Source organism: Vanessa atalanta, chromosome 2 (genome assembly GCF_905147765.1).
Source record: "Vanessa atalanta chromosome 2, ilVanAtal1.2, whole genome shotgun sequence".
NCBI classification, from domain to species: domain Eukaryota; kingdom Metazoa; phylum Arthropoda; class Insecta; order Lepidoptera; family Nymphalidae; genus Vanessa; species Vanessa atalanta.
Genome location: NC_061872.1, coordinates 6,158,936 through 6,181,876, shown reverse-complemented (window position 1 = coordinate 6,181,876; position 22,941 = coordinate 6,158,936). Strand labels below are relative to the sequence as shown.

Here is a 22,941-nt window from a genome sequence, read left to right as displayed (position 1 = left end):
AAAAATCGGGCTTATTCGAGGTCACAATTTTGTTCAAACCGACAGCTATACCATGGCTGATTTTTTGTTTTTTTTTTTTTTTCATTATTTAACTTAATTTTTTTTTATTATATTATGATTGTGATTTGTATATGTATGACAACTCGCTCCACTAAAATTGTAACAAAAAACACAAACTTTAATGCACGTGTTATTGAGAAATTACAGGACTTAGAAAATGGTTTGACTTATTCATCAGCTAAGTATCTTATTATTATTATATATAGGTTATATACTAGTAATCCGAGGTTTTGAAGAATTAAATTAAACCGATCTGTAACGGTATCTAAGTTTTTTTGACTAGTCAAATTGTACGTGTAAAAGTAGCTTCTTTGGTATGAACTTAATAAATAAAATTGAAAATATTCAGACTTAAAAATATGATTATAAACTATTTATGAAATAAATTGTAACCGCTGAAACATAAAGCTAGTTCTAAGTTTTCAGTGAATTTAAAAAAAAATACTTTGATAATACAACTACAACGTCAAGACTCTATTTTTTATTATTTACCTTATTTAAAATACATAAATATATAGACAACTGGTTTTTACGGTAATCATCTACTGGTACATTGGAGCATACTACTCTTAACTAAGCGAAAGTATGTCAGACTATGAAATATAGATTGCGAATTAGTTACAACTAGGATGTTTATTAATAACACCAGCGTTTTTGGGTTATACAATATACACGTCTCTTGAGTATTTACCAATATTTAACCAGATTGGTTGGCGTTTATGGTTACTGATTTAAAACGAATCAGTAGTTACTTCGTTTACCGCGTTCAACCACAAAAACTTTGTAAAAGAAAAATATGATAAAGGGTACCTGGGCAATCCCTTAAAATAATATATATATATATTAATGGTGAACGTTTTCGTAACTTGGAAAAACGTTGGTTGCATCCAGTTAGTTGATTTTACATTTAAATAAAGGCTTGAATATTCCAATCAATAAATGGTTATTATAGTCTGTAAATGTCTGACTGTTGGGCTAAGGCTCCAAAACCTTGTTCTCAAGGAGAGGAGCTCTGTTTGAGAACAAGGTTTCGTATCATATTCCACCATGTCACTGCAATGTCAATGGATACGTATGTGGCAGATTTTCGTTCAATATCCTCAAGAAGGTATCCCCACGATGATTTTCTTTACCGCCGAGCACGAGATGAATTATAAACACGAATGAAGCACATGACACTTAGTGGCACTACTTGCGTTTCGTCGATACATAATATAAATAATAAATACTACTGGATGGAAGAAATATCGTAAAAGTAGGTTTTAGTTGATTTAATATAAACCTACAACTCTCAGGAAGTCTAATGAACGAAATATCATTAATAATGCATTTGTTTAAGTATTTTGTGTAAAAAAATAACTACAAAATTATGTATTAAAGCACCCTCAACGAGGTTGTGACACTGACTTCTAATGTTCACGTGGATTTACTGCTTTTATGAGAGGCCTTTTTCTAAACGATAATCATAGAATTATCTACAATGTCGAAGCTCCATTTGATGTGACAGTCGGAGACCTACGATTATTATACATTTCATTGACGTCGTTGTATCGTGAGAGATTCAGATATGATTGTCGTTGATCGTTGGATATCAGTCTAAAAGTACCTAATTGAGACAAACATTAATGTCAAGCGCTACTGGTAACACATATTCAGAAATAATGGAAGTACAACGAATTAATCACCAAGTCGGTGGAGATGGTCCAGTCGCTTCAACGGATCAATCGTGCGTACACGACGATTAAATTCTCATACACGGTATAAGGCAAGAACAATATAGAGAGTGTGGCAGTGCCGGACCACAGGGAGGGAGGAAGGAGGAGAGCGTACAAAAATGCCACGATTGCGCGAGTTCAGTTGCAGTAGTGCTCCTGGGTGGTGACGCGACACAGCTGGCAGTCGACGCGACAGCACCAGTGGTAGCGACAGCGGCAGCGCTCCAGGCGCGCCGAGCGCAGCGCGCGCCGCCCGCGCCCGCAGCACAGCCGCCCGCACCCCCCCGCGCCCGAGCCCGCGCTCGCGTTGCACTTGCTGCGAAAAGAAATCATCGACAATAGCTTTCAGTGTTGAAACTGAAAATGAGCTATAACTACCATAGCAAAGTCAGCATGTATTTATAACGATAAGTTGTGACGTTGTAATATTTGAGTTACAGTTCTATATTGGTCGGCGATTTTGATGTTCTCGTAGAGTCGTTTTTCTTACCGTCCGTGTGTGCCGAGCGAGCCGGCGGCGGCGTCGGGCTCGCAGTAGTCGGGGCTGGGCGTGACGTAGCGCAGACGGGCGCGCGCGCGGCGCAGCGGGCGGTGCGGGCGGCGCGGCGCGGGGTGCGCGGGCAGCGCGGTCGCGCGCGCCGCCTCGCGAGCTAGGGCGCCGCCGGCTCGGGCGAGCGCACCCAGCGCGCGCCAACACGTGCGCACAGAGCACGAGCCCGACACGCCGTGACAGGTGCACTTCGTACGCATGCCCTGCGACACTGCCTGGGGGGGACAAAAATGATAATTTTTAAATATTTACATAAATTCTGAGACACATTGTAACTGATGAATTTTCTGAAAATACCTTTCTTCCGAAGCGGTTGTTGATAAGGTTTGCGGCGGCGATGAGCGGTCGCAGGTGCTGGAGACGCGTATGCAGATCTACTTGCGGGTCGAAGCGGGGGTCGTCTGCCGCCATGCGGTATTCAATATTCCGATGTTGATATTCTTTATCTTCGTCGTAATCGTATCTGAGAGTATGCCGATGTCACAAAATAAATTATCGCTCTGTTATAAACGTAAATTTAAATGTACCTACCTACACTAAATTATAGCTCGTGGTCTTCCTATCGTAACTTTCCACTTATTTAATGCTTCTGTTCTTAACACAATGTAACTAGATAATTAGTATGAATTTGATACATTATATTATTCATGCAGTAAATAATTATTATAAGTTATACCTAGATCTGAATCTTTTTCTAGTAGGTCGACCTCGTCGGGGAGAGCGAGGCAAACGTTTACGTCCTCGACGCCCCTTCCTTCTCGGAGCTGTGCTAGTATTCGCAGGAGCAGGCTGGTCGTCGACGAGGATTACAACAGGAGGAACCGTCGTCGGTTCTGAAGTAGTAGTTACTCTTTCCGTAGTCGTTGTTTCGAATTCCATAATTTCATCTTCTAATCTTCCGTCTCGAACATCTATTTCGTGTGCGTCCAGAAACTGTTTGGCAAATCTGATAAAAACGAGTTATAAATAGAATATTAATAAAATAGATATATATATATATTTCAACCAAATTGTGTTAATATTTGCTATCCGCGTTATCCAGGTATTGAATGTTAATTGCAAATGACTTACGTATATAAAGTACATTCATTTCTGACTCTATTTCTAGTCATTGTCACAAAGTCAACGCACTCGTATAATTAGATATATATTATGAGGACTATAAATAAATGCATTTCAAGGAATTATCTCTAAGAAGTTATAGTTAAAAAAAAGCTTCATGACTAGCGAATTCATTTTTATTTTTACTAAACCACAACACGATTTATGTTGCATGTGTATGCATTTAGTTTTAAACCAATTCCATAGAAATGGTGGAAGTAAAATTTAACGATACGTTAGTGTAACACACCTTTGGGGCAGGTTCAAATAAGTACAATATCAATACATTTTACTTTTTCTTTTTATGTTTTTTGAATTTGATAACTAAGATTTTAAATCGTTCGTATATATGTATACTCATGTTTAGATGACGAAATATTGACGTCGGCAAAGAGTCTAATTCATTTTTATATAAATACAAAAGCATGTCTTAAGAGATTTTTACCTCTCAGACCATTGAAAGTTATCTCCACAGCCTCCCCATTTGAAGCGCGCGTGCGGTTCGGGGGGCACGGCCTGGCGTGGAGGACGAGGCGGTGCACGGGGCGGGGCCGCGCACGAGCACGCCGCTAACGCACCAGCGGCGCACGCCCGCGCCACTGACCACGCAAGTGCGGCCGCTGACATCGCGTACACGTAAGCTTGCTCGCGAGTACCTTACATTAACCATACATATAAAATGAATTATTAATTAGTATTAAGTTATTATCACTATTAAGTTATTGGTCTAATTTAACTACAAATTCAATATGTAGGTATTTCATTTTGCAGATATCTCTTCTGTTGTATAGTATTGTGCTCAAACAGCAATACTTAGTATTGTTGTGTTTCAGTTTGACGAAAGAATCACTATACTGACACAAAGGATATAAGATTTTAGCTCCCAAGATTGGTAGCACATTGGCAATGTAAGGAATGTTTAATATTTCTTACAGAGCTAATGTCTATGGGTTGTGGTGACTAGTTACTATCAGGTGACTCAAAAAAAAGTTTCGTAAAATTCTCAAATTACTCAAATTGTGACATTGATGTGGAAAGGCTCGGATCAAAGAATGATTGCTAGAAATTTTAATTTAGAGTGTACTGAAGTTTTGTAGAGACAGATTCTTAAATAAAATCGGCGGACCGGCAGAACTCGAGCAACCATCCATCGTGACGACCGATTCATCGATTCAATTTCCCTACGAAATCGTTTCCTCACTTCAGTAAACATCAAAACAGAGCAGAATGAAGTGCGTGAAGTGAGAGCACGAACAATAGGAAGGAGGCTAAAGGAATAGACAATCATCTCTTTTAGATAAGAAAATGGTTCAAATTTTTCTGCAGCTTACAGACAAGCTCGCTTAAGATTTTCGCGTGAACATCTAAAAGGCCTCCATATTGTTTACCGATGAGTGCAGGACATGTTTGTGGTGCAGACGGTCGCAGAAGAGTTTATCGGCGACTTAAAGAGAGATATGCTCAAAGTTGCATTGAGGAGCATATTCCTTTCGGAGGAGTATGGGTCGGGTGGCATTTCGAGGATCGGGCGAATGGAACTTGTGTTTGTCGACAGGGTTCGTCAAAACGATAGAAGAGGTGGTTTGGCAGCACAACGCTAAATAACAGAGTTTTAGAAGCCCACGCCAACAAGCCCACAAGCCTTACATGGGATTAACATTATAAAATATTACTGTAATGGAAGATAATACATCACGCAACTGCAAATGTTCGACAATGCTGCGAAAAGGTTGGGATATATACTTACCATGAATTGACCAGCACGCGGCTCGGATTTTAAGCCCATTGAGAATGTTTGGGACAGTTTAAAAAAAGCTATATATGCGAGAAATTCTGTACAACACAACTTAGAAATTCTTCCTCATTTAACCAATAGTATCTTCAGATGGCATTTCATTTATACTCTATTCCAACCATAATAGGAAAAAAGCAAAATAAACAACATACGAAAGCAAATTGATGCGATATCATTGGTTGAGAGCTTGATTAATCTATGATATTCACAATGGATTTGCGAAAAATAGCGTTTTTAACGTCAGCGAAATCGCTATCGGAATTTTTGAAGTAAAATTAAAATAAGTATTTAAGTGTAAATGTGTTGTATTATAAGTAATTATATTATATATTAATCATAAACTCCTTGTAGTGCCCAATATAGCTAAGTTACAAGCAAATCGCATGAAATACGTAAATCTAATGTTTGTTTATCTTTTTTCCTACTTCCATTGGAATAGGCTATAGATCATTTGTCTGCTCACATTCTCGAGGTGGAAAGACTCAAAAGAAATTGTTTCCAGTTCATATAATAGCAATTCTTAGATGTTTTTCCTGAACTTACTAATAAATATACAATATTGAATCAATTTTATTGATCATTTAATATTATAACAAAAACTTATGTAACTAACTAATTCTAAGCCCCGATTTAAACCACCAGTTTATTTTTGTATCAATAATATCTTCGTTTTAGCAAAGCGTTTACTTTTTAAAAATAAAGTACCCTACACGTACTTATATTACCACTTTTGAGTTTTTGATTCTAATGAGGCTTACTTAAATATTTATTCAATATATATTAATTATTACTGCAAAGTCCTCTAGCATAGACCCTACTCATACATAGCTTTTTGGCGTACTATGATTATGTGTATATACCAAAAAAATAAAACTAATCAAAGGCAAATGAGATTAAGACAATTTGATTTATTCCTAACAATTTTTATAAACATTCTATCACCAGTATAGTCAATACTTAAATCTCAACTGCAATATTAAATGAAAATACGCATTCATTGATCTGGCTATTTGAACGAGACACGGAATCAGAAATATGACTTGTGACAGAAGTACTAGACAGTCAACATTCCCCGTGATCAATAGAGCAATCAACGAATGTAAGTAGGAAATTACTCGCTAAGCTTGTCCATGCTTCTTGCAATCTAATAATCATCGTTAATTTAAATCTGGGTCACTATAAATGTGTATGTAATAAACGTCGAGTTTATCTTGTGATTACTCAAGGTAAGACGAATTTCATACGTCACTTATATGTAAAAGTAATATAAGTAGGAGTTACAAACTCCTACTTATATTACTCTGGCCAACCAATTTTATTTACTTTTTGACACTTGGAACTAGTGATTGTTAACGTAATATTTTAACTATCTACTTGATTATTAGCACTAATTTAAATGTAGTAAAAATGTCGTTGATTTAATTGAAACTTATTTGTTTTGTTAGCTGTTTCTATGCAATATTATAATTATTATTAAATTAAAAAAATGTTTTTTATCGCAAATAGTAAAAATAACGATCAATTTGTTTGTCGTATCAATTATGTAAAAATAAATTATATTTATTTATTTCATATTTATGTATAAACATAAATATACTAAGTATTAAAACACTATTGCAATAAAACGTGTAAATATTTATTTGATTATTAAATTTTCAATTTTTAAAACCTATAATTTAAAATCATTGGTAAACATTATGAAAATGTTTTAAAATTTAAAGATAGCTTTGATTTCATTTTTTTTAATTATTAATTCAATATTCGATTAGATGTAAAATATTTTCCTATATTGATATACCTATGTTTACAACGATTATTTTCGATTTATTTACTTGCAGCGAATACATATTTACGACGCATGATGGAATGAATTATCGTACTTAAAAAAACGGATAGATTTACGTTATTAAAATGTATGTAAAATAAGTAAATAAGACAATTTTTATCACGTATTAAAAACGTTTATGCAATTGGGAACAATTACTTTCTAAGACTACTGTCAAAAACTTATTAATAGGCTTTATACGCCTTTGTAGCTCGTCTGTGAAGATACCACCCATTCACCAGATATTCTACAGGTAAGGATGAGTGAGTCAGTGTAACAACAGACAACAGGGACATGACATCTTAGCTCCTAAGGATGGTGGAAACATTATGTTTTTTTTTTTTATGATAAAGCGCACATAATTAAATTGACAACTAAATAATGCATTTAAGGGTGTGATTTTGTGAGTAATGTTAATTAGAAGCAATTTTGTAATATAATCTTGATAGCACCCGCACATTCATAGTAGACAATGGCGGCGGACGTGCTTATCGGTACAGATCGCTAGATAGCGCGTCAGTGCACATCACTGTTATCGCTGAATCCCCTGGACCTCTCCCGTCCAGTACGTTTGATTCATGCGTGTAATTAAATCTTTTGTCCGTTCCAGTGTACCGTAACCCTAAGCCGATATCGTAGTAAGCCTCATCGATCCTTTTTCATTTACCGAACCTAAGATAACTTACAACAAATCCCGATATGGGTAGAGATTTCCCAAATGATGTATCTCTTTCATTTGTAGTTAATACTAGACTAAGCTAGTATTTTTTGTATCTATGTATTGCTGTAACTAATGTAACTAATGTATTGCTTCGCTAATAAATAATAAAAACATAGTTAAATACAGTAGATATGTCGTACAGAAATCGATTCAAATGGAGATATTATTAACCTCTATACCGACGATACCAGTCTATTTTGGAAAATCTATCGATATTTTATTACCTTTAGAAGCTCAATGAATGGTTTCAATATAATTGAATAATAAGCAATGCTAAAAAGACTAACTTATAAAACAATTTCAAAAACATTTCAAGACTTATACACCCCGAGAACTAATAACGGTAAAAAGTATCACATTTTGAAAGGAGCACAATTATAAACAAATTATCAATAGGAATAAAAGTTTAAAACAATTACGACATTCAAAACTCAAATCAATACTCAAATATTATATTTAAAAATATTTGTTCTTAGTCTCGTCACTTAGAAGACTGATTTACTCTTTGTACTTTACTACGTATTGTTTCGTTACTTGCTTTTCGCCTTTAATTTTATATTTAAATATTACTAACATGTTATGTATTAAATGTAACTTATACGTACCCGCATTTAATGTATGTTATATTTTTTGTAAATTTTCGTAAGAATTACTATGCTTAATAAGAAACAAATATTTTCCGACCAGAATATAATTACATATGTGGCATATTACAAATATGTTACGCATTTATAATTGAAATATGTCTAATTGATTATTTCCGCCTTTTTCTGTTTTGTTAAGTATAAACTAGGCCGATGTAAAAGTTACATTTATAAAAGCTGAGCGTGCGTAGCACGATTCATGACATCAGAGTTGAGCATATTGTGCAGATACAACCTACAGCAATTACCTGAAAGTTTGAATTTAAGTCCAGACGTCCACAGAGCTTATTGCACGTAAACAAAAGAGTCATCTTGTTGATTAATATCAATGTTGATATTGAAAGTTAATACTTTCAATATCAATAAGTAGGTACAGTGAAATGTAAATAACCGATTTTTTTATGGAGCTCTCAAAATTGCTACTTGTACATCATTTCCCTGAGATATACCAGTACTCATAAAATAAATAGACATTATTGTAGCGGGACATTAAGATGGCTAGCGGCAGTCTGGTCGTACAATGTCGTATATATAATGATATCTAGGGTACTTTAAAATTCTTTCGCCAACAATATATAAAATTTAGCAAATATAAATATTTTTATTTAATTTCTTTAAAGTCTACGGAGTTAACCGCTTGAATAATAACTCAAATCATTTCATTTTGTGTGTTGTACATTGCAATATATGTCTTAGTTATAGAACATGCTGAAAGATTAAACATCGTCGTGGAAATATATTTAGTGAAATAGCTCGTTTTGTATATTTAAATACATCCTAATGCCATTTCTAGCATACTCCATTCTCTTAATATCAAGTCACGTAACTCAAAAGTTTTTAACAATCGTTTTTTACGATTTTGTTTCGGTGATTTGATTGCGAATTTATTAAGTAGCTTTCGTGCTGTCTGGTGCATTGCATTATAACTTCCAAATTGCACAATTTAGTTATTTTAAGTTAAACTTTATAATTCATTAATAAGTTGCTGAAATTTATGTGCAGATTTAGCACATATTATTACCATATTTCATAATGTATCCGACATATCATACATGGAAATGTCATAATTTTTTTCAAGTTTAAACCTTAGAATTTAATGTTAGGAAATTCGATAATTATTTTAGTTTAAGTTCAGAAATTGTTTGTTTTGAAAAAGTTTTAATTAAATGTATCAAAAGACAAGAACTCGAAAGTTTGTTTGTGAGCGACAACGTTATCTGTCAATTAATTTTCCAAAGTGGCTAGACGTCCTCAGTCGCTAGTGGCGACCAACTAATGTTACGTTATATGTATTCTGTACGTAGTATACACGAGTATGTAGGCGAACGTGAGGCGAACATCCGGTGCAATCGCTGCCAACGACACGAAGTCGTAGAACATGCTGAAAGTAGAAAAACATCGTCCATTGTTTCCCATTCCTAAGTTTCATTTTGTTAGTTTGAAAAAAGAGAAATTTGCTTGTGTCTAAAAACAATTCGGTATAGGTAGGTAAGTATTGTGTTTAGATACTCGTAGTTTAAAAACAATGAAACGCTGAAATAAAGCATAATTGTTGATATAAAGATTAATATGTCATTCAACCATCTCAAAGTAGGTTATTGTTTGTGTGTATATCATTTTGCTGTTGCCACGCAATGTATACTGTAGTTTAAAAAAAGATCAATAGAAGGACACGGAAGCGATATTATTTATAGCGAATATTCGTCAAAGTACGTAAGTTGCTAAGCTAGCTTAGCTAAGCCAAATTTGTCCTTAATATCGTATAAATAAGAGTTTGGAAAACTTGAAATGCTTTTCGCGTGCTGTTCGCAAAAGCGTAGACAAGTAACTTTATTGGCGAGTGTACGCAGCAGTGATGTCACGATGTATTTTATTGTAGTACGGAGACAGTGAGTAGGTTTCGTGCCAGGATAATATCAGGTAATGATCACGTGATATTTTCAACAATGATGTTTATAAGCTGACACGATTTAGTAGCTAGCTTGTTTTGTTACATTGTATGTAAAATTTTGAATAAGAAAAGTTTACAAATCGATATTAACATAATTATTATACCTTTACATAAAAGATAAAAATGTAAAGCAAAATTATAGAACAATATATTGAATTAACCCGAACCGAGAGTAGGTGAATATCTACTAAATATATGCAAAACAATGGGATTGCTCAAAAATTAATTGTCCGAAAAGTGATAAATAAATGTGAACGTTTCGTATAAATACAGAGCTCTGTGTGCGGAACGAGGCAACGGCTGAAAAGAAAGGGCGCTGTCGTTACGCTGGCCGCTCCCGCACAATACCACGCCGCTGATTTAAAAGACTCGGCAAACTTGCCTTCTCTTATCTCTCATTATTGTCGGAAGTTCTTTTAGTACTCCTAGACAGAACGGAATCCGTTCGTACACTGGACTTTTAAAGAAACTTAAATGAAATGGAATTGATAAAGATTTAATGAAAGGACATTGAACCAACTAGTTTGAATATGAGATTGTTGATACCTATTAACTTACATTGGGAGAGTAACATTGAATTGAATAACAGAATTTAAGTATAAATATTTTTCCTCGTGCTTAATTAACTATGGTTTTAACTTGTAAAAAGGTTATTAAGTTATCAATGTTGAACTAACCTGTAAGTAAATCAGGCGTATATCTTGGAGCGAGTTCAATGGATGAACAATTCCATCGCTCACCGGCGTGTGCGGCGAGGCAAGCAGCACGGGCGAGCCGAGCCGCGGCCGCTACGTGCGGCATGGCTGCTGGCTGACGCCGACACACGCGGGTTTGACCACTCCAAAGTGCTCCGTTACGCCGCGCTTCCAAACAATCGTTTTCCGTCCAGTTGCCTTCGCTTTCATGAAGCGCCCTAGAATTAATTTAAAAATGTCTAGATGTCCTTTTTTGAAATAGGCACTTGAATAAGAAAAAAATACAAATTGACTTGATTTAATTTGACTTTTTTTGTATTTAATAGGGTTAGAGTTTTTGTATTGGTTTGAAAAAATAAAAGAGCGTCCATTTAATCATTAGGTTTGTTTTAATAAAAATACAATTTATGGTAAAGATAATAATAAATATTTTTAAATTAATATTGCAAAGTTAATGTGTAATGTAATTAGAAATAAGTATGCACAATGTTTAAAACTAAACTAAATTAATTAAATTATTTATTATTTAATTTATCTCTAAAGTTTACAATAAATAAAACATAAAATAATTTAAAATTTTAATTTAAATACAGCTTGTATTTGGTAAATTTTAATTTCCTATAAGCCATTAAGCGGACAACTACGAGTATTTCACAGGTAATGTATAAAATATAAACGTAAAATTTTATTTGCATCGCTTATTTTCATCTTCTTTTTTTGAGCTTTGCTGATCTTCCGGGCGGCGAGCGGACTCTGGCTGGGATCCGCGTTGAAAAGCCTCACACATTTCGTACAAGTAATTAGGCAGAAAGTCATTTGCTTCACCTTCTCTACGACGGAGCAAGCTGTATGCCTCCCGTAATGTAGGTTTTGGTGTCAGACGTAATTCTAGTTCAACAGCAGAAGGAAAATGCGCTGCTAAAGAATATATTATTTCCAAATCAGAGGGAGGGGGACTCAAATGTTTGTAATTTGATACTTTATACAAGAAATATTCTGACATGCTCATACGTGATTTTTTCTCGTCATATTTTCCCAATTTCATATCGTAAAGAATAGATTTCTGTCTCTCCGAACCCCAAAACTCTTGTTCGAAGGCGTCAAAAAAATCATCCACATCTTTAAATTCACTTTTAAAACAGCGCGCCCACATTAGCGGAAGTCCGTCAAGACATGATATTAGAAAAGGTAGCTGCTTTTCTGTCGTTATGTTTAATTCAGAAATATAATACCTTACGTTTTCCAAAAAATCCATGGGGTGAGTATGTCCACTGTCATCAAAGTGAGGTCTTTTGTTCAAAGACGCTATAATCCAGTCATTTATATTTTCCATCGAGACTTGTGCTGTGCACTTATGATCATTTTCATTTTTTTCATCGTCGATTTCGACAATTTTTGGACGAGTTGATGATATCTTATGATCGGATTTACCTAAATTTGGAAGAGACATGTGACTTCGTAATCTAGAAGAAGGCATGTCTTGACATATATTCTCTTGACTTTGTGAAAACCTTACTCCGAATCCCAATGTGGTCGGCTTGTATATAGAGCTTCCGTATAGCGCTGAATCTACACTTTTTTTACGTTCCTTGTCTATTTTTTCTTTACAAACTGATGTCGATATTTTGTCTACCATCTCTGACAAACTTGAAACGGAAGTTCTTATCTGCCGTAAATCAACGAATAAACTCATAATATAAGTTTGTAGACATGAATAATATTGTTCTACTGGCACATATCAATCGTTTATCCTTTCTGCAACAAAAATACCACTTATTAATTCTAAAAATAATTAAACATAAACTATTTAAGTTCAATAAAAAAAGACTCCAGTACTCAATAGTATAGTACTCTTCAGTTCTAATTCAATGTTTACATTCTAAGTACATACTTAGAATAAATATAAACATGGTATAGTATCAACTTAAAAAACAGCTTTTGGAAAGCTGTCTTTGAAGTTACATACATTTAGTAGTAACTGTAAGCCGAAAGAATAAAGTGAAGCAACAACTTCGCTATTGCGTGCGTAGCGAGCTCGTAGAGTTCTGAGTCAAGAGAGCTTACGTGCGGCTGTGGCAGACGGGCAAATGGTACTACCTACCTTCGCCCTCCGTTTTGTGAGGAATGCCATGGTTGTACTCGTGACTTTTTATAAACGATTGTTTTACAATAACTAGGTTATCGTCGACTGTATATTAAGTTTCGTTGACGACGAGCCTGCCAAGGACGCAAACTGCCGATGACTTTGTACAACGAGGGCTACACGCATTAAGTGTATTATTGATCTACTTCAACTAACTTGTTTTGCATGAATGAAAAACAAATTAATTCAATTGTAATTTTTAAAAGGGATTAAAATATTATCACAGTATATTATCGAAGTACTTCTTCCATCGACTTTATAATTTATTATTGAACATAAAATTATAATATATGTTTTATAGAATGAGCAATTTTACCTGCTTTAATATTATCAATATTATTTTTTTTTTGTTTAATATTTTTTTTAAGAAATTACATGTTATATGATAAGAAAAACAAAACTAATTTCATTAGGGATCATAAAAAAATCATAGTTAATTCTATAAAATTCATAAAACAGAGAATACTAACTATTTGAAAAAAGTAGATCCATAGTTATCGCAATTCACTTAAAAGTTCAGCTATTATTAATTACCCTATTTCGCTTAGGAAACTGATATCCGGTTCGGAATGCCTAGGGGGATTTAGGGGAGAGCGCACGCGACGTCATGGGTGACGCGTGGTGGTGCGCGTCGGGTTACCTCATCGACTCTACATTTAGCTACGACGTGAACATCGTGCACTACAGCCGATGCATGTAAATCGACGTAAAAGCTATTAACTTTAGACATGAAATCAAATCGCAAAATTACCATAGCATCCGTAGCCGAGTCTCTATTATAGTTAATTCATGTAGAATGCGATTGTTCGTCGCTGGACCCAGCATCGTACATTATCGCATTCGTCACGCCGCGCACGTGCAAGCACAATCTAATAAAATAATTCCCGTATCGAATTTTACGCGTCTATCTCGATCTAGTAGACAAAAAGCATCGCAACGGCCAAAAGGGGCCGCTTTGTCATAACTGGTTGCGGAACACAAAAGAATATTGTGTTCTTTTTGACCAAGCTGCTTTGTATTACAATGTAGATATTTAAAAAATGGGTTACACTCTTTTTACAATCTGCAACTAAAAGCTTCGTGAATACAAATTGATAAAAGATAGCTTTATTAAAGAAGACGAGGGCTTGCAATTTTTGGTCGGTAAATATACACAGATTTTTGCATCAAACTCTCGGGTAATAAAAACGCTGATTTAGCAGCTGTGCCGAAAATAGCTATCTAAAACCCTCTGATAGAAAAAACAGAATACAGGCACACAAACAGCTGACGCTGCTGCAACGGTGCGTTGCTGATTCAACTTTAATGATGATTAAATGCTGTATGATAGTCGCGGCGTTCGTGTGCCGCGACTTTGGAAAGTCTGCCCAATAAAGCCAATGAAATGTACATTTGCCGCAATAAATGATTTTTGATAGTCTACTACTATTTACACTATTATCTAGAGAAATTATAAAATAGTACCTTAATAAGCAAGCAAGTTACAACATTATATATTTTATACTTACATCATGTTTAAGCATCTCCATATTCATAATAAGTATATATGTATTAAGCGAAGTCTCAAGCACAAAAGTGTGTCTATTAATATTAGTTTATCTGATAGATTTTTAAGAAAGTTTGTCACACTCTTTATTAATGTGTTTTAACATAAAATATTATGATTTTTTAGTCCCAAAAAATTATAAATACAATAATTATAAGTATGTATTAAGATTTTTTTTATAGTGCGAGGCAGTCCCTGTGACCCAGTAGATTGAACACGGCGTATGTCTTTCTTGATCGAAGAACACGAGTTTAAAACTTTGCTAACTATTGAGTTTACATGTGATTTATTTGTGTTTATAATTAACCTCAGGGTAAAATTACATGAGTGGGATCAATAAGCCGCATGTGTTCCCACCAACCGATTCACTGGAATAGCGTGGTGGCTCCATACAATATCCTCAATAGGAGTGAAGGCCTTTACCTAGCTGTGAATTTCTGATCTAATGATTTAGTAGGACAAACTCTTAATAGAAACATGTTTATTTATATGGTTTATTAAGGTTAATTAATAAAGAGTTATTTATAAAATTTTAATTGTAATTTACAAAGGATAACCACATTTCAATTTTTTTTATGTTTATGTTTTATAACTTTTATTTCTTTTTTCATTTTCATGTACTTATTGACAAGTGTATTTTAAAACATTTATTTACAAGTAAGTAAATAATTATTTATTATTTAAACAAGTTATAAACTAAGAGATCTGAATACAATCTGAAACTGATGATTCATTTCCGAACCCCTATGTTCTGTTTACGGCCATTCTTAGTAAGTTGACTAAGCAATTATTTATATGACCAAAAGAAATCTTAATTTGTTACAATCAGCGACAAGGGTCCACGGTCTGGCTCCCGCCATGTCACAGCAAGCTTCCATGCTTCATTAAACACAGGAACAATGATGCCTTAATTAGCAGCCATTGGATACACACACTTATAGTACTTTATGATATAATGACGGTTATTAATCGAGATCAACTACAATTTCAATTACGTGGATGAGAATGTACATCACTAGCAGCTAACCGAGCTAAAATCCGTAGCAAATTTAATTATGCATATGTTTCACGTGTACTGAATACCCTTACATTTGTAAATTACGTTATTAATAGTCCAGGATAATTAAATTTGTATTGCTCTCCAGTTCTACGTACCTAAAAGCAGTTCTACGTACGAGCTGAAGATAAAAAGTTAAATTATTCGTAGCACGTGTAGGTACCCATTACCAATTTCAATGTGGGAAATGCCCATTGAGAAGTAACCTGAAATAATTGAAATAAATGTATGGATTACTCAACAAATTGTTCAATACAACTGCGATTTGTCTAAGTCGTCGCGTTGAAGTTTACAATTGGTGTATTTTATTGTTACAAATGTGGCACGTAGCTTAAATAATACGTAGGATTTTAGAAACCTTAGGAACAAATCGTATTCATTTATTTTATAAATGTTTAATATAATAGGAGAAATAAATATGAAGGTAAAAAGCAAACCATTTAATAATATTTGTATGTTTTACAAGAGTAAGCTACCTCCGGTGAAGGTTTGCAAAAGGGCACACAAAGGGTCGAGGGAGAGTCAACGTGCCTTATCTTTAAATTGAATTTTATTAGAGCTGTCAGCGTTTTCTAAAATGTTTTTGTCTAATTTAAAAATACTGGTTACGTAATAAAAGGTGTATCTAAATCATGTTTATTCTAATAATTATAATTTTAAAATCTAACTGTAGTAACGAGGTTTACTGATTTTCAATATAAAAGAATTAAATATAAGGTAATCTAAAGACCATGAAAATCACGCTTGTCACGTCCATAGTTTAAGTTTACAATGAGCGTAGCGCAGTTATATAATGATGTTTTGAGTATATTATACTCAAAACTACGCAACGCGCTGTATTTTCTGATAGAAGTTACTAGGCACTACAAAAAAAACTTCTCATAATTATAAGCATACTCTACATTATTTTTCAGAACTAAAAATGTATTATTTTATTTACAAAATTTACTTTGTGTAATCTATCCACAAAAAAAGCTTAGAAGGAAATATATAAAATTATTCGTAGACATGTTAAAAAAAAAGCTTTTATGATTAAAGAAATTGTGTATAATGAGGTTATAAATTGATAGTTAAAATTTTAAAGGAAAATTTTATTTTCTTCTTTTTGAAGCATTTAAATAAAAGCTTTTTTTTTTATTTTTACTTTGAATTTATTACATCTCATTTATGAAGCAAAAATACGGTGTCATTATAATGTCGAAGAATAAAAACGATGGGTTTTCATGCAATTTGGTCAGAATTAAATAATAAACTTGACTTTCGAGATTCTTACGTTAGTCCAGTTGTTCATAATAAAAACTTTTTTAAGTAAGAATAATTTGGTATAACATACAATATGGATATAAGGACTAAATCAGTATTATGTCGTGCATAAATAATTTTATTGATTAATCAATTTATTATTAAATTAATAATAATAAATGTACATTCAAGACATATGACGTCCTATAAATATACATGTAAATGTTTAATTATACGTTACTGTAAAAATTATATTTGACTTGTCGTTATTTAAGCGGCTTCAAAAATATCAGGTTATTTCTTCGTTTGTATCTATATTGTACTTTCCGTTTGGTCCCATATATTTTTTTTTAATATTGTATATCACTTATTTATTTATTAATAAATATACTTGTTTACATAAAATATAAAAAACAGTAACAATAAGCTTCACGGGAACATTACTTTATCGTGCAATAAATACATTTCAAATATCAGTTCACACTTACATTTGCCTATCATTTCATCGTCAATTAACTAAATGAACGCTACATCAAAGTAGCCGTCGATACGGCCGAACGAAACATCGGTGAGTAAGATAAAAGCCGAGTAATACGCCTTGCCGCGAGGATGTCGGTAATTTATGAATTTGTCAGGACAAAGTGAACATCGTCGGCGGCGAAAATAAAGAGCACCGCAGTGTGGATAAATTTGTGTCAGATCAAATGAAGCGAGCCCGGGACGATTTGTTGCACTTTCTCTTCGTTATATCTTTTCTCATTAACATAATAAAACAAAGTCGAATTTTAAACAAAAAACAAGACACATGAAATAAAGTGATTATTCGTTCGGATCAGCTCACGTGTCGTTATGCCTAATAAAACCTTTTTATAGAAGGCGATTGCACTTCGATCGATTTAGGTACACATAAACATCACAACTTAGGTCGTGTTATAGGTACCTAATTGTAAGTCACCCGGCACTTCGCAAAATTAACCCCTGGGAAGCCCTCGACGTTCACTAACTAAGCTTGTATATAGAGCTTATTCACCTTTTCGGCACTTATTTGCATAGTATAATTTATTAATACATAAATAATAAATCAAAAATAATATAAAGTTTGTTTTTGAAAAGTAAAATCTGCAAACCTACAAATTGAGCGTTCTAATATATTTTACGCATTCTTGACATATTCCTTTGTTATAGAAAAATACAAAAGCTAAAGGATATTACTTTGGGTCCAGAGCAATAAAATAAATCGCTGAAGCAGATCGTATTTCACCTTCATCCGCAGGCATATCGCGGGTCGGTAAGAAACGAAAGTATGGGAAAATTCAATAAAAATCACGGTCGTAAAAACTAAGACGGTAGTCATATAAAAATACCTAAGAAAGCATTAAGAACCGTCCCCAAATAATAGGTCCCGCCAGATGCACGGGACGGCCGCTCAGAACAGTCACAGGCAGCTCGAGCGAGAGAAATTATTTTTTTTCGGTCTGCCACACACGGCCCTTGCTAACTAAGCGTAAACTAAGATCGCTATTCGCAAGGATACTCATCGACATTCTTCATAAATCATAAATCGTTTTCTTCAATATGGCATTCTATCTAATTTGATGAAATGCAAGCAAAGTTTATTTTACTGACATTAAAAAGTATGTATTAGTTCGTTTTTTAAATTATATCCATAAAATCCGTTATTTAATGTTTTATATTCCTTGTAAAGAGAACACAGCATAACATCGCTTTTTTTATTTAGTTATTGTAGTTTTAATTATATTATACACGGTCCGAAATTAATTTAATTTTAAAGTAAGATAACTTCACTGTGTTGTTTCAGGGATTCAATTAACTTAATGTGCTCATTGTTGAAGTGAGTTCGTTGGTAGAGATCGCTTGCATAGGTACCTATAGGCAGTACCTAGTGGTAGAAGCTTTCAAATTAAATTAATGCAGATTACAGGTAAACGTACTCAAATGGGCTTATTTCTACTAAGTTATCTTCTATATACAATTAATTTTTACGCATATTTTGTATTAATTAAAGAAAAATGAATAGTACTATATATATTTATATATGATCGGTTTTTTACCATTTCGCGTTATTTATATACATAAACCTAATCACGATCAGGGGTATTCCAATTACGGGTTGGAGTCAGCATGATCAAGAACACTTCTTCAAGCCAATGTGTTATCGACTTTCTGACTTTAACTATCAACCTTTTTAGGGGTTTTGTTGGAGATCATCTGAGCTTCGGCATGTCTTTGTTTCAGTGGCCGTATTTTGTGCCCTTGCCTCGACTATTTGAGCGCAAATTCCCTCCTAACGCGGAAATTATTTTTTTATAGTTTACGGCGATAGACTTGGCATATAACTGGTAATGCTCGTGGTGTATCGATTCATCGATCGCTCATTAGTACCTTGCGATTCTTTTTTGCATAGTACCCAAAATTTTAAGTCATAAATAAGTATAAGCTTTAATGAAATCTTAAATGTCTAAAATAGAGCTATTTTATGCGTTTTAAATATATTAGCAGACCGAAATAGCAGATACTAAAGTGAATGTCAGTTGTAGGAACAAAAATACTGTTAATTTGTAGGAACTCTATCAGTTTATGAAGGTAATCAATACTTCCCATCTAAAGAAAAAATTAAATCAACTCACTTAAAATATTTGTTAGGAATAAGTCAAACGAGTAAATAGTTGTAAATTCTCTATGGGAAAATCTTTGATTAGCATTATCATATATATGACAGTACGCCAAGGTATTGTTAAGTAGCCGAATACTCATATAGTAACTCATACAGCTAATTAATAAATAAGCAAAACATTAAAATAAAATAAGAAACTTCAATGTTAAAAAAAGTTACATAACAATATATTAAATTATTTATATTATATTAAATCTTAATTAACAACATATATAATATATATAAAAAAGTAAGTATTATTGATCTAAATATAAATTAAGAACTACAAAAAGAAAAGTGGGACAAATCGTCGTAAATCTTTTTCAGCTTTTCCGTACTTCTACGTGACGGAATGTATTGAATTTAATTTTGTTTTCATTTCTTTGTCAAAATATATTTTGAGAGTTTAAATTAACTGAACTAATAACTTATTTAGAGAGTATCGTATAAAACTCAAAAAGTCTTTAACTGGTACCATTTTAGTGTATCTACTATAGATAACATTGTTTTTAGAATTTAATTTATTAAATCTTCATGTACGTCTTCGTACCTATTAAATAAGAAAATTTTGAAATTAGGTACTGAAGATCGCTGCAAGAGACACATCACAATTTTCACAAGAACCTTTTGTCTGTAATGGTAGAATAATTAGATGTGATTTCCAGAAATCGCAAACGACAATGCTCGCATTTCCAGCGATATTTCCGGGTGTAATTTCGGGGGCGAATAATTGCGGGTTGCAACGGAACAACGCCGCTCATTAGTGCAATGTTCAATTAGGGAGCTGTGGACGCAGGGGCGTCGGGTTACCTCGTTTCCTATGCGTACACCGACGATCGTTTAGTTTCTGATTGAGTGACTAACAGTGAACCTTATACGAGTAGGTATTGTATTATAAGCACCTCACGCGTTTATTAAAGTACTTGATTTAATATTGTATATCAGTTTTAAAATATATCCCTTAAATGACGACCTCCGTGGTCGAGTAGTGTGTACACCAGTTTTCATTGGTACGCCACTCCGTGGTCTCGGATTCGATTCCCGGCCGAGTCGATGTAGAAAAACTTCATTAGTTTTCTATATTGTCTTGGGGTCTGGGTGTTTGTGGTACCGTCGTTACTTCTGATTTTCCATAACACAAGTGTACTTACATTGGGATCAGAGTAATGTATGTGATTTAATCCAATATTTATTTATTTATTTTTATTTAATTAGAGCTTCTTGAACATACAAGTGGTACCGATTCATTTATCATCAATTGTACTTGTAATGTTTATTTTTTCGATAAGGGACGATTCAGTACGTCAATGTATATCTTCCTATACCGTACATGCTTAAAAATGTCAAAATGTGAGTTTTGCTTTATAAAAGAGCACAAGATGAATTTAGGTCACTTTGTATTTGGGTAAAGTCAAACATTTCTAGGGCAGTGAAAAGAGGCAAAGATTTTAGGGTATTTTTTCGCAATGTTTGGGTGAAACTTTATCACTTTTTCAAATGAATAGTGTATCGACACATTTCCCAGTTAACTTAGGTACTTTTGTTTTGCTAAGTACTTCAAATCAGTAGAAAATCAAACCATATCCTATGAGTACATAATTTTTAAAAAAATTATGGTTTAAAAAAACCAGATATTACGTAGTTTTTGTTGCTAAAAAATGCAACTACAGTGGACTATGATTGATATACCTAGATTATGATTGATTTTTATAAATCCAATGATTCAGGTTTTTTTTCTAAAATAATTAAAAAGTAAAATTTAATGTATATTTTCATTGTTTGCAAAAGAGAATCGAAATTTATTTAATATATTCTTTTCAGTATCCGTCTAAATATTACCGTACAACATATATGTTACCGTAAAACTGTAAATATTGTTAGATTATAATCTATCTCGCGAGTTTGTAAACCGTCGATAGAGTAAACGGTTCTATGACTTACAATAAAATGTATAAAAGTTCGATAGTTTATAATCTTTCGGTTCGATTAAATTTTTATAAATAATCTTCGATAAATCATAATCTGTCATAAGTATTGCATTGAATTGTTACGGTTCATAATTTTTCGACAGTTTATAATCTCGTGAGTAGATTGTAACCTAACGATATTTACACTTTTACGGTAACATATACAAAATTCGGCTAGGTTATCCTTTTTTATTTTTATTTAGTGACCTACTTACTGACGATTTTCGACAATTTTTTTTTAAAGAATAGAAATAAAAATCGTTCGAAACATGCAAATTCATATAATGATATTTTCCTCTCAATGGTGTTTTAATGATTTTGGTCGTGTTAATTTATAAAATTTTATATGTGTCGTAGAACACTACAAACTTCCACTAAGTTTTTTACCAGACGGTCCAACACGTTTCTTATTTAATATACATATTATAATTTTAATTGTCACCTATAGTTTCTATCTTTTACTAAAGTAACTTTATTTACGACTACGAGGTGATTGCAACGTTATTTGTTATAACTCTCTTTTTTCAACAAAATTTACATAAATAAGATTTTGCTTCATACATAGCGTTAATTTTTATTGAAGCCTCAAAAAATTAAATAATCAACATTTTAAAGAATCATAAACTTTAACAAAAAATATTACAACACGAAATGATACTTACAGCCATCGAATCGCCTTTGTCGATTTTGGTAAAAACACAAAAAATAGAATAAAAATCACAATAAATAGGCGCATCACAACTATAAAACTGGCTTTACAGTTTAAATAAAGGATCCATCTATATTAAGAACAAAATAAGAACAAAAAAAAAAAATAGACGGCGCGAAATATTTGGCGGGAAAATTGGTCTGCGAGAGCCGAGCGAAACGCAGCGTGTGCGTGGCTGAGTACGGCAGAGTTGTGACGCTGCGCTGTAAACTCCGCGAGAGGAGGATCACGAGCGCGGAGCACGCGTGCGAACACCGCCGTCACGCCGATCGCGGCCAGTGGTCAGGCGGACTCCCGCCCGCCGCATTGGCCGGCACCAACCCCACATAGAGTCGGTGGCGACGCAGACGTGCATAACAAATACATATCATTTTCATCTTTACCCATTTCGGTATGGGTGCGTAAATATTTTTACTTACTTGGCTAAGAATACTCATTGCATTGCGATTCCAACCTTCGATCCTTACCTGTGTATGTACCTACTTATGATGACGATGTTTATTTATGATTATTATGTGTTGAAAAATGGAAGTGTAAGCATACATA

At 33.6% G+C, this 22,941-nt stretch overlaps 1 protein-coding gene across 1 annotated transcript; it reads right to left on the bottom strand.

Annotated features, from left to right (window-relative positions):
• Positions 1-533: 533 nt before the first annotated feature.
• LOC125068751 (protein Wnt-11-like) lies at positions 534-22,558 on the bottom strand. Its single transcript, XM_047678057.1, has 7 exons — positions 22,349-22,558; positions 11,040-11,275; positions 3,872-4,082; positions 3,002-3,271; positions 2,623-2,788; positions 2,266-2,540; positions 534-2,091 (listed from the first exon to the last, which is right to left on the bottom strand). Exons 1-7 carry the CDS (start codon positions 22,420-22,422, stop codon positions 1,914-1,916), a joined length of 1,410 nt encoding a protein of 469 aa, XP_047534013.1. The 5' UTR covers positions 22,423-22,558; the 3' UTR covers positions 534-1,913.
• Between the last annotated feature and the right edge of the window lie 383 nt (positions 22,559-22,941).